The 13,016-nt window shown below is 45.2% G+C and overlaps 1 protein-coding gene across 3 annotated transcripts in view; it reads right to left on the reverse strand.

The window, feature by feature from the left end:
* Positions 1–13,016, reverse strand: part of Dis3l2 (DIS3 like 3'-5' exoribonuclease 2) — a 330,069-nt gene that overhangs the window by 47,725 nt on the left and 269,328 nt on the right. For all 3 annotated transcript variants that reach the window (XM_040753119.1, XM_040753118.1, XM_040753120.1), the window contains one exon: positions 10,498–10,731. In XM_040753119.1, coding sequence (XP_040609053.1) covers positions 10,498–10,731 — 234 coding nt within the window. The remainder of the gene's footprint in view (positions 1–10,497; positions 10,732–13,016) is intronic.

A 13,016-nucleotide genomic window follows, 5' to 3' on the forward strand; every position in this document is an offset into this window, starting at 1 on the left:
TGCACTCCAGCTGTTCAGAGGAAAACCCAAGTCCAATGGCAGTTGTAACTTGCAAGCTGCCTTGTTGACTGTAATTTTTAAAGCCTCTCAGTTATGAGATTAAAGCATGATTGAGTGAGTCACTGTCATGGGCATTTGCATGTAATTGACAAAGTCTCACTTGGCACACTCCCCATCCTGCTTTGTGATAGTCAAGAGGATTTATCTACAAAGTTGAGAGGTTTTTCTCTTATCGTCCTGCTCCCCGTTTCAAAAGATATAATCTTCAGTTTTGTGCCAAGTCTTAAGCCAGAGATCTGCTCACAAGCCACTCCTGAAGTAACCTCTGAAGCACACACTCCTTTCAGATGACTCCTGGAGGGCACTGTGCCTGGCAAGACTCCCAGCTCTGACTACCCCAAATCTGCTCAGGTGTGTCCAGTTCTGCTGCTGGAACTGTTTTCCAAAAGAAACTTCTAGACCTAGAAATGTGTTTATAAAGGAAGAGAGAAAGTAGAAATAAATCCCAAAGCTATAAAACTTCCAGAGGAAAAATTTGTGAGTCTAGGTTAGTCAAAGATTTCTTATGCCAAGAGTCAGTTACATAAGTCTGTAATCCTAGCACTTGGGAAGCTGAGGCAGGAGGATCTTGAGTTCAAGGCCAGCCTGGGCTATATAGTAAGACTGTTAAAAAATTCTTAGATATGATAATACAAGGACAAAAATTGTTAAGTTGGACTGCTTCAAATTAAAAACCTTCTTTTCAAATGATGAAAAAGAAAAAGAGCCAGAAAGAATATGCTCAAATATCTTGTAGAGGTTCTATTTAAAATGTCAAAAGAGTCTCAAAACTTAGTACTCAGAAGCCAAATAATCCAATTAAGAGATGGGCAAAAAGTTCTAGAGAGAGAGAGTCCAGTTGGTACATGTTTCCACGCAAGCATGAGAATCTAAGCTCGATCCCCAGAACTCACATAAAAAGCCAGGCATGGTGGCTCATGTGTGTAATCTCAGTGCTTGGGAGGTGGAGACTAAAAGATCCCTGGGGCTCACTGGCTAGCTACTCTATTCAAATTGGTGACTCTGGGTCCCAGAGAGACCCTGTTTAAACAAACGAGGTAATGTGTTTGTCTTTTTAACTTTATGTGCAAGGGTATTAATTACAGTGTAACTTATAGCAGCAAAAACTCTAGCCATCTTGACTTGCAGCAACACCAGGAAGTGTTCTGCACTGGATCAGTTTGTATAGTGACTATTTTGCAGCTCAAATTTGAGTGACTTGGAATGTGACATGCAAAATAACTGCTTCCTTTCCTTGCTCACAATCTTGCTCCTCATCAAAAGGCAGAAAACATTTAGGATTGATGTATGCTTCTAGTAATTCTTATAAGATACTCTAAGATAAACAAAGAAAAAAACTATAAATATGGTTCCAACAAACTCAAGCAAGTCAATATAAAAAAACTGCTTCAGGGCTGGAGCAACGGCTCAGTGGACAAATGTGCCAGCTGCTAAGTCTGACACCCTGAGCAGCATCCCTGGGACCCACGTGGTAGAAGGCAAGAACAGACTCCTGTCAGTGGTCTTCTGATCTTCACTTGTGTGCTGTGATGTGTATGTCCCTCCCCGACAAATCAATAAAAATATAATTTAAAAAACCTACTTCATATTGTCACATGGTATGTTTCCTTTGTCTTGGGGCTAGAATGTGTTTTGTTTGTTTGTTTTCCTGCTTTTTGAAAACATGGTTCCATGTAGTCCAAGCTGGACTCAAACTCAGTGTTTTTAAAACTGGCTTTGATCTTCTGATTCTACTGCTTCCACCTTCTGAGTGCTGGGATTTCAGGTATGTGTGCCCACTGCCCAGTTTATGGTATGCAGCAGACTGAACCCAAGGACTTCAAGTTAGGTAAGTACTTAACAGCTAGCCTGGTAACTGACTTTTTAAAGAAATACCTTTGTTTGGTAAAACAGAACACCAGCAAATCTCTGTCCCTTAGACTTTCTGACTTTGGTCCACAATACTCACAGGTTCTTGAGTGACAAGGCAGCATTTGTGGGAACTCAATGTAGCAACAGGGTTTAGGTCAGACAGTCAACAGAACAGAAGGGCTTTGGCTTAGGAAGCAGAGTCTCCAGCACACTGAAGAATGAAAACTGAAATCAACTGGGCCAGTCCCAAGAAGCAGTCATGGTTAAAATCTAAGGATCAGCTGCAAGGGTTCCCTTTCTCCAATGCAGGTTTTACCAACGTCAAAGAATTCCATGTTTCTTATGTAGCTGTTTGGCTCACATTCAATTGACGTGAGTGTAACATGGGGGCAGGGCAAGGATATGCAGTATGTCCTGTGAATAAAAAGAGTCCCAGGGTTTCCTAACTGTGACTACAATTACCCAAGAGGCAAGGTAACCAAAGGGCCAAGCTCCAGTCCATCTGTCAAGGCCACTAAGATGAAACTCTCATTTCTGAGGAAATGAGGGTTCTGGCCATGCCTTGTTCAAATCACAGAAAGTCTTAGTCTCTTTTGGTCGAGTGAGAGCCATCTCTCCCTTTACTGTACCGTAGGAAAACCAGGGACTTCTGTTTAAGTCACCTGGGTTTTATTCTAAATTTTCTTCCTTTCTTAAAAAGCCCCAAGACCAACAGAAAACCTTTATGTGATGGCAGCCATTTCCATTCTGAGCAAGGCAGAGCTCCTCTCAGCATCTTGCAGAGACTGGAAGCTGCCATTCCTATCCAGCTTGTTCCCTCCCCATCCCAGGGATGAGAGCAGCAGCTGCTGGTCACTCATTCAGAATCTTCTGGTGGCAGGTATAGATCTGACACCTGTTGTTTTTCCTTTCTCTGGTGGAACCTTGGGAGGTCCCTGCCTTCCTGGAGAGTCCTTTCTCACACCACCAGTAGGAACATTCCACTCTGAAAGGGAACCCCAAAATACTCTTGACACCTCTGAAGCACTGACAGTCTCAAGGGTACTGAAGCTTTCTGACACGTCACACCCGTAGAGGCAGCTCCACTGGAGAAAGTCCTAACTACATCTTATACCACATGCTGGATGCCCTGGCAAAGAACCAAATACTCAGCCAGATATTCACACAGGGGAGGGTAGCCCTGGTTCACACTGCCGAGTAACTCTCTTGTGCAAACACACCTCTGCTCTATGCCTTGGTTTCCATTCTCCCCACTGTAGCTAGCAGAGGACCAGCATGGTTAGCACTTTTTAGAGACCGAGAACAAGTGGCTTGTTAAAAAGCAGCACTGTTCAGGGGCTGGGGATACAAAGATGAACACCATGTGGTCCTTGCCCTGTAGGAACTCAAGTCTTATTGGAGGGGACAGGGGTATAGATGGAAGATGACAAGATAATTGGACAGAGAAACAAAAACAGGCATGTGATGCTAGGGGCACCCTAAGAGAGAGGACTGGCTAGCCCAGTCCCACCTGGAACAAGCAGAGGATTCCAGTCTTTAGGTTCTGCAGGTCCAGAGAGAGGTGAACCCAGAGGCTATAGCAACAGACATGAAGCAATGTTTTGTTTTGTTTTTTGTTTATTTTGTTTTGCCTGGAAGAAATGAGGCTGGACATCAGCATGTAAAAGGAACCAGAAAGCAAGCAAAAGCTTCTAGAGGTGGGTTAGGAGCCTAGCTTGTTCTTTCTTTGTGTTGCTTAGAAAGCAGACTTCAGTTCTGCTAAGCCTCGGCACAGGCCTGCTGACCAAGTGCAGAAGCTCTGGCTTCAGGCCTCACTACACCCTGCCTGGGAAGGACACCCAGCAGTCAAGGTAATACCAGGGGTGGAGGAGCGGGGATGAGTCCCAAGTATTCTGACAGAGGGCGTGGTTCCATCTCTGGCTACTTTTTGCTTTTTTTTCACCCAAACTGTCCCAGGGGTAGATGGAGACATTTTCACCTCAGTGTGTCACATGGGTCTGTCCAGGCGCTACTGGCTCAGAACTCAGAGGAGGAAGAACGGCTTTGGCTCTTTATCACGCCCATCAGTGAGCACAGCTTTACTGATCAGGTTGCCTTCCCCTTTAATCCCATCAGTCCCCACTGGGTTTGAGATCCCCTCAGCCCTCTTTGCTTTTGTCAGTGTTTCTGCTAAGTCCACATGCTCTCCTCTATTTCATGTGTAGTCTTAGGGTGGGAAGTCTGTTTTCCACAGCCTACAGCTCCTTCCATAGTTCTGAGCAATATTCCTGCCATTAGAGAGAGAACACAAAAGCATCCTATACATTCAACAAGGGCTGGTGGTCCTATGTGAGTCTGTATTCATAACAACTTCCAAGTCAAACAGGATTTGCTGAAGTTTTGAAGTGCAGGAGATAACTCTGTGCCGTGTCATGGGAAGAATGAGTGTAGGGAGAGAGCAGGTGGTAATAACAAGTTGCCCAGGAAGGATGTGCACCAGTTTTTATACACTAGTTAACAAGCCACAGACAGTGATCAGCTCAAGGAAATGCATGTAATTAGTTATATGTAACTAGGTCAAGTTTCAAGGTTGTTTCCTGCCCATGCCTTGGGATGCAGAAATATGACTGTTTTCTGTAATTCCATATGAAATTAATGCACAGTAACTAAGCTGATCGATCTGTCACTCTCAAAGGAAATGTTCCCAGACTCCATCCTTGGATGCTGTGTCCCTGTTCTCTGTGGGGAGGGCGCAGCTCCCCACTCTGCCTGCCGTCAGTAAGAGTTCAGGTGCTGAGCAGCACAGAGCTGGGTCTACAAATGGAAACGGAGCATCTGAATGAAAAGTGTGCTTTTATAATGGTGTGAACGTAGAAAATGGGAAAGTAGAAAAATCAGCAAGTCGCTAATGTCTGAGTGAAGCCACAGCTGTCAACATTTAAATGGAAACCCTGAAAATAGCAGAAGCCCATTGAACTACTTGTTACTACCTTAAAGATACCGCAGAGCCATTCTTCTTTTTGGAGGGGGGGTCATAATTAATGGAGTGATTTTCTTTAGTCTAGATTGTTGGGTTGCCTTATAATTATTCACATCAGGCCAATACAAACGACTCCTGTGAACTATTACAAACAGGAAGTGAAAGGTACAACAAGACCCAAGTTACAGATGCTGCCCTCTGAAAACCAGAGGACACAAGCTCTCAGTCCACTGCAGGCACATGGGTTTCTTCAGGGTTCTAAGTGCTTGAGTTTGGGCAGGAGTCTCCCCGGGTCTTAAGTTCAGCAAGCACTTCCAAACACCCCTCCATCCCTGCACTCTGGGTGGGGTCTGTCCTGGCGCTTCTTATTGTTTAGTGTTTGCTGCCTCCCCCCCCCCCATAACTGAAAGTTCTCCGTTACTCATCTTACATTGCCAGCACCTACCACACACTAGGCTCTTCAAAACAGATCTCTAAAGCGATGCTGAGTGAAGAACTCTGAGGGAAACAAACAAACAACAACAAAAGCCCACAACACAGAACCTGGGTCATGGCCTATCTTGTGTTGTAGCATGACATGGGCTCTAAAGGAAAGCCAGAAGGATTTGCCCGTCCTCTTCACCTGCATACAATGTCACCCTTTACAACACTGAACAGCAGCCAGCGAGAATGCAGCATAGTGGAGAGAAGGAGCAGGCAGGTGCAAGGAGAGAAACTACCCAGCTTTGTCACTACCTGCTCTTCCTGGAGAGGTCCCCACCTTCAGAGGGCCAGCAGAGGTCAGAGGAGGGCTGCCCTGACCCTGAGGACCCTGCAGAGGAGGAGGGAGAGTGACGCTTCTTTGCTTTTACACTGGTTAAGGAGATTGGACCTTAAGGGGGGCAAAAGAACTGGTGCTAAAGAGTCAGTCACTTTCTACTTCCAGCCTCCAACTGGACCGCTAAGCATGGTACTAATCAAAAGAATAATTTACTTAATTGCATGGAACCATTCTGAGAACTCACTTAGCCCAACTGTTCTCCATTACCTAGCATGGCTTCCTGGGGAAGTGGAAATGAGCTGCTAAAGGCTGGCTGGGTAATAGGGCTGAAAAGCTTGCTGGTCAGTTAAGCAGGGGTCAGCGAACCACGGGCAAACCTGCTTTGTGTGGGCCAGGAGCAAAGGGTTTTTTACATTTTTAAATGGTTGAAAAATAATCACATGAAGAATAATATTTTGTGGCCTATGACAGTGATATGAAATCCAAATCTCAGTGACCTTCAAATTTTACTGCATGTCAACCACCTTCATTCATTTGGAACACTGGGCACTTCCACACTACCAGGCAGGGCTGAGTCACAGAGACAGACCATATGGACCAGCAGCTCATGTCATTTACTATCTGGCCCTTCCTGGGAAAGCCTGCCAGTGCTGATTGAAAGGCTAGGCTAGGTTAGGGTCAAGCATAACAGCATCCCACAGCTTGAGTCCCAGGGTATTCAAAAGTGACTGACTTCCATTAGTAAGGTGACCTTTATAAAGAAACTGCATGGAGTTTGGGCCTCAAAACTGTGTCAAGCGGGTTTCATGGATGACAGAGCTGAGAATTTAGTAAAAGCTCCTTTACTTTGTAGGAATTTACCCATGGTCTCCTTCAGTTCATTTCCAAGGCCCTCTGGATTCAGAGAGTCACAGCTCTAACTGCCCTGTTGGGGGACCCTGGCTGACTTCTGCAAGCCTCTGCCTTGTTTCTCATAGAAGCCTTAACCTGACTGAAGAGAAATAGGCAAAGAGAACTTTGGAAAGCAGTGGTGGAGTTTTTCTGCCATCGGCTAGTACTCCAAGTATGTCTTAGTACTGGAGATCCATTTGATGCCACATACCCTTGCTGAAGGCAACAGTTAAGCCAGAACCCCAAAGGGAACTCAGGGTCTTATGTGCACCCAAGCCAGGCAGTTCTATGTTCCTCCCAAACAGCAGCTGCGGAGGGCAGGCCTTGTGCCAGACGGGACAGAAGCCCTTTGACAGCACCCTTGCATCCCACTCAGGGTGTGGATGTTAGAAACTGCTGCTATTTTATTTCAGACACATACAAGTCTTGGCCCCATAACTGGATCTCCCTTTTAAGATGCAGGAGAGACATACACTGTAAAAATAATTAAAATAAAGCATACATCTATATCAAGTCCTTGAACTACCCTGGCAGCAGAAAATGTGGATTTGGAGACAAGCCATGCAGAAGCATCATTATTCAACCCAGCTGACCAAAAATCACAAGGTGGTCTTGGAGGCCTGTGTCCTTTTGGGGCAGTGGCACAAAGGAGAATCACCTCTCGGAAGAGAACTTAGTTAAAATCAGGGCCAGCTCTAGTGAGCTCCATCTCAGATGGGGCCAGCAGTTGAGGCCTAAGATGCTGACTGCAAACACCCCATGGCCAAGTTGCTCTGCCTTTCTGCAGTTATCAAGCCTATGCCCCTGACTCTACAAAAGGCACCACATTAGTGCCTCATCCTCCACCCTCACACCCTCTCAGGGTCATCAACAAACTGATGCTTTTCCTGAAAGGCAAAGACTCATCTCTAATTACTCCTGACATAAAAGGGTGGTTTTTGTTTTTTGTTTTTTTCAGGACTGCCACTCAAAACATGGACACAGAGAACTATGGCAGACAAAGCTTCACAGAACTCCAAACAGCAGGCCTCTGAAAAGGCACCCAGGAAAAATGGGCTTGTGAGGGCAAAGAAGGCCAACGGGACAGGAGAACAAATGCAGTGGCTTCTGAAAAAAGCCATTTAGCTGATTTATAAATGGTCTCGCCAGTGTCCTTGGCTGCAAAGACGGATGTCTCTATCTAATGTGGGGGTCTATAGACTTGTTTTCTGGAGAACTAAGGAATCAACTCCAAGGATACAAATTCATTATTTTCAACCCTTAATTAACTGGAACCTAATTAGGTTTTGAGAGTGTTTCCCTCCATCACTTTAAAGGCAAACTTTTTTCTCTGATGTCAGCATGGTGTAATAAATGAAGGAAAACCAAATAAAGAGCTACTTGGATGTCTGGCAATAAGCAACTCATTTACCTGTTGGGACATCGGCCTTCTAATTTATGAGTTAAGAGAGTCACTGAGATATAGATATCCAAAGTCTTTTCAACAATAAAATTCTGATTCTCAGACATGCCAACAGCTTATTCTCCATCAACAACCCATGGTCATGCCCCTAATGACCATACCTCTTCTAATGGGAAGATGCTGAGGTTGTCTTTGTTTTTTTCTCCAGTTCATAGACTACTTAATCCAGCTGAATTTGTTATAGCAACCTGATGGGGAAACATCTCAGAATGGTACTTCAGAAACCCTCTCATTTTCTATACTTAGATAACAGTTATTTGTCACTGTAAAAGACAAAAGGGAATCATGCAGAAGAGGCACACAAAATATACAACTTAACATTTCTCATAACTTAATTTACATAAATGTACCTTTAAAAAACATTTTTGAAAAGGGTAAGTCTTTAAAAAACAAACGCTGATTCCTGGTATGGTGGCTCACACCTGTAATCCTACTATTTGGAAAGTGAGGCAGGAGGTTAGCCATGAGTTCAAGTCTGGCTTGAGCTACAGAGTAAGAGAAAACTAAATTTGTTCTTTTCATTTCCTTTCTCTCTGGATCCTTCTCTTTCTTCTTGACATTCATATCATGTGACCTTGAATTTTCCTGTCTTAGCCTCCAGAGTGCTAGGGTTACAGGTGCCAACACCATAGATTTCTAGTCTTTTTTTTTTTTTTTTAAGGAAACTAAACTCAATCCATTTTCTGAAGACCTCCCTCAGCCCCACAATTCATTTGTAAAGTAATTTCAGTCCAGATTCCTCTTGAACGTTAGGATTTCCCAGCTCCCTATACAGCTGTCTTACCTAAAGAAGAGAAATTCTGAAGATTTATCTCATCTGGGTCTTTCCAAAACATTTATGTATTTACAATACAAACGGCTTTAATTCTTTAAAAAACTTTAATGATTTATTTATTCTTAATTTATATGCACTGGTGTTTTGCTTGTATTTACGTCTGTGTAAGGGCATCAGATCCCCTGGAACTGGAGTCACAGACAGTTGTGAACTGTCATGTGGTTGCTGGGAATTGAACTCATCCTCTGGAAGACCAGTCAGTGCTTTTAATCACTGAGCCATCTCTCCAGCCCAATAAACAGCTTTCCTTTGAAACTTGTATTTGACCAGTCTGTGTAATACAGTAGCCTTTGCAACTGGCACACCCAGGTCTGGGAGCACACACATATAATCCCCCAGTGGATCAGGGGGAGAAGAGGACACCAGGAAGCCTGTGCACCGTGTTGTGAACACTAAGCATCACTTTATGCAGAAGGAGGGGTGAGTGAGCAATGGTGAGATGCTGAGAGAGATTTAGGCAGTTATGAAGGCAGGTGGCAAGGCCACACAACTAGGGAGAGAGGTCAGAGTCAGGGACACAGAATCTGGCATCATTAGGGGCAACCTAGACACTCAGAATCAGAAAGGGCCTGTTGATGGAGATGACAGGAAGGCAGGCTCCATCCTCAGGAACACCAAGGGCAAAGCAGGGAGTAGAGGAAGAAGCCTCTGATGGGACACAACTGGTGACATAAAGAGAGCTACAGGCTTCATAAAGGGAATTTGGGAGTGTCCCTCTCTCCCTCCCTCCCTCCCTGCACCCCGGGGGGGGCATGCCCCCCCCCCGTGCCCCCTCCCCCAGTGCCCCCCCCTCTGAATCGTTTAAGTAGGACTGGCTGAACATCTTCTTTGAAAGTCTGATAAATTTTGCTGTGAATCCATCTGGCCCTGAACTTTTTCTTTTTAGCTGGAAAGCTTTTTATTACTATTTCAATCTCCTCATTTGTTATGGGTCTGTTTAGGTTGTTGACTTCTTTTTGGTTTAATTTTGGTGGTTTTGGCTGAATGTAGAAACTCATCCTTTTTTTTTTTTTTTGATTTTCCAACTTAATGGAGTACAGGTTTTTAAAGTATTCCCTTATGAAACTCTAAATTTCTTTGGTGTCTGATGTAATGTTTCCCTGTTTGTTTCTGATTCTGTCAGTTTGGGTCCTCTTTATTTCTTTTGGCTAGTTGGACCAAGGGTCTGCCAATCTTGTTTATCATCTCTAAGAACCAGCTCTTAGATTCATTGATATCATTGGGGGTATGCCATGGAAAGTATATCTTGTCTCTGGCTCCTTCACATGTCTGTCTGTCTGTCTGTCTGTCTGTCTCTGTTTATTGGCTGCCATGAGACAGGTGGCTCCACTGGGCCACATGCTTCTCGAAGGTCACTCTCTCTCACTGTGGGCCAGAGACAACAGAGCCAAGTTCCAAGTTCCTCTGAAATCATAAGCCAAAAATAAGCCCTTCCTCCCAGGTGTTTTTCCCAGGCACCTGTTACAGCAATGTCATCTAACAAGTGAGAATTCAATCCTGGACACAGGATTTCCAGGTAAAAGCAGCTGGAAGTCACAGAGCTACCTGCACAGGTACCATCTTGCCATGACTCATGTTACCATGGTATGGTGGAAATAGACCACCAGGCTGCCTCTCATCCATGGGTGTTGGGCACAAGCCAAACTCAAGATTGCACTAAACAAAAAAGATTCACTGACCTGATCTAAACGGAGTGCACCATCCACAAAGCGCTGCTGGCGAAGCTGCTTTGCAATGCTGTGCAGGTTCAGGACGGCCTGGTGCACCTCCTCACTGCTGTGTTCAGGAGAAATGGGGGGAAGCTCTTCCTTGGGGATCTTCTCAGTTGGATTTTCAATCATGCTCTGGGCATGGTCGTAGCTCAGTTTGGTGCAGGAACGGATGACAGTACGGCCAAACCACTCCTCAAGGATCTGCAAAGAAAGACTGACTGTGCTTAGCCATTCATACACACACATGGAGTACTGACTGGTATCACGTGAATGAACCAGACACAGAAGTGCTGCCCTCAGGCAGTTTAGACTACCTGGCCCTGGCAGAATTCAACAGACAGCTGAAGTCTATGCACCTCCCCAGGCACAAAATAAGGCCACATGGGAGACTTTCACTGAAGGGTCCACAGTAAGTATTTCTATTAGTTTGAATGAGTGGTCATCAATGTCACAAGCAGGGACTAGAAGATGAGAAGCCTAAGACATGACAGACGGGGCTCTGAGGGCTGGCTAATGGCTTAGAGAAAGCAAGAGGAAACCAGTAGCTGCCCACAAACCAATGAGTCTCTATCAAGTACAGCTTCTATTATGGATAGATGCAGTGAGCATAGGGATTACTCACCCTCCCTGAATGGGAGAACTGCAGCTTTTTAAAAATGACGGCATGGGTGCCTAGAGAATAGCAGCTACTGTTCATATTTTTATCCACTCAGAGCAAAGATCTTTATAAGGAGTCTGGAATTGTAATATTAGACTTCAATCTTTCTTCAAAATTTCTAACACTATACTTTCCAGATTATTCCAAGAACTATCCCTATGACAAGCTACAAGGGACTCTATGAGTTCCTATCTCCTACTATGGCAAGCAGGTTTCACATTCAGGACTCATGACGCCTGTAAGCTATAGGTAAGGACAGCTGCAGAGCCAGTTCCAGGGCCTGGCAAGCAGTCTGCAGTAGATTCTGCTAAAGGCCTCTCCAAAATCTATCCAGGCCACCCAGGATGAGCCCCGAGCATATACTTCCTGAATGGAACCCCAGTCTCTTCTAGAGGGGCAGGGCTGTGACCTCTTCATTCTTGTGGTCTCACAGTTTCCTTCTAAAACTAGCTGGTCTGTCATGGCCCCCGCTGCACCTCCCCCACCCCACCTGGCCATGTGTACATATGTGTTAGGCAGCCTGTTTTCAGCCTGCTGACAAGTGGTGGCAACTTACATTCTGTGTGACCTTTCTCATACTTCCCAGTGAGCTAGCTCATGGACTCCTCCCACACCCAGGTCTTGGCATATGGCCTCCTGCAGTCTGTCTCCTTTTCCCTAGCAGAAGATGCCCAAGTGATGGTAAGTACCATACAACAAAAGGAGTATCTGTTATCAATAAGAACTGCTTTAAAAATCTAACAAATACTCTGAGCACTGTAAATCTTTATGCACAAAATTTTGCAGCACGCTATACAAAGCTCTTAGATGCCCTTCTTCGTGTAAGCCCATGTATCCTGGCTTGCTTGGTACCCTCTGATTGTTGAGCCCTGACTACCATCCATGTATAACCCTAAGGAGTTCTTAAAGTGTACTACATGCCTACTATTCCCCACAAAAGCTTGTGCACATGCCCACTAGCGGTGCACTTTTATTAGAGGGCTGTTCTTGCCTAGCGGGTACTTCTGTGCTCTTGTTTCCTTCCTGGTCAAGACAGATACCTTCCTCCACCACCCACATGAACACTACCAAACTGCAATCTCAATGCCTTTTCTTGACTTCCTTATTCCATTTCTGCATCCCTAAAATTCTGTGCCAGCCTTCTTCACAAACATACAAAGGAGAGCCTTTGGGAATTGCCTGCCTTTACCATGGCTCAGGACTGTGTGAGGCACAGCTGACCTGCACTAGAATAGTTCCTGTCCTAGGAAAAGCAGTTTGAAAGTACCTCTGGGGAAAGCCAATAGAAGGATGCCAGTTAGGGGCAGCTGCCCACAGGGAATGCAGCAAAGGCTCACATGGAGGAAATGTGGGAGCAGCCAGCCACATGGGACAGAAGGCAGGACTCTTTCTACAGAACACCTCATTAATTTACAGTCTGAAAACTGTACTCACATCAACACCCAGTCCATGACCAGGGCCAGCAGCAGAAGACAAAGGGCTTTTCATGGAAAAGGTAGGAGAAAAGAAACCCTTGAGGAGACTGTGTCCTACCTCCTTTGCATAACCAGGGGATTCAGGCCACTCCCTTCTTCATCTAGCATGCACCATGGGGTGCCACTCTTCAGAATGTCAGATTAAACACAGTGCCACTGCAGACTGAAGGCACGTGGCTGGGAAACACATTGTCTAAGGAGGTAACCCCTTCCATACCTACAACTGATACTTGTACGACCTAAACAGCAGAGCTGTGGGCCCCAGCCTTTGAGCATCACTTTGACACATCTGTGGGAGGGGGCATTCTACAGTTAACTTTACAGCTGGGCAAGCAGGTGGGAAATTCTCAAGA

Source organism: Mesocricetus auratus, unplaced genomic scaffold, assembly GCF_017639785.1.
Source record: "Mesocricetus auratus isolate SY011 unplaced genomic scaffold, BCM_Maur_2.0 Super-Scaffold_100010, whole genome shotgun sequence".
In the NCBI taxonomy this organism is placed as follows: domain Eukaryota; kingdom Metazoa; phylum Chordata; class Mammalia; order Rodentia; family Cricetidae; genus Mesocricetus; species Mesocricetus auratus.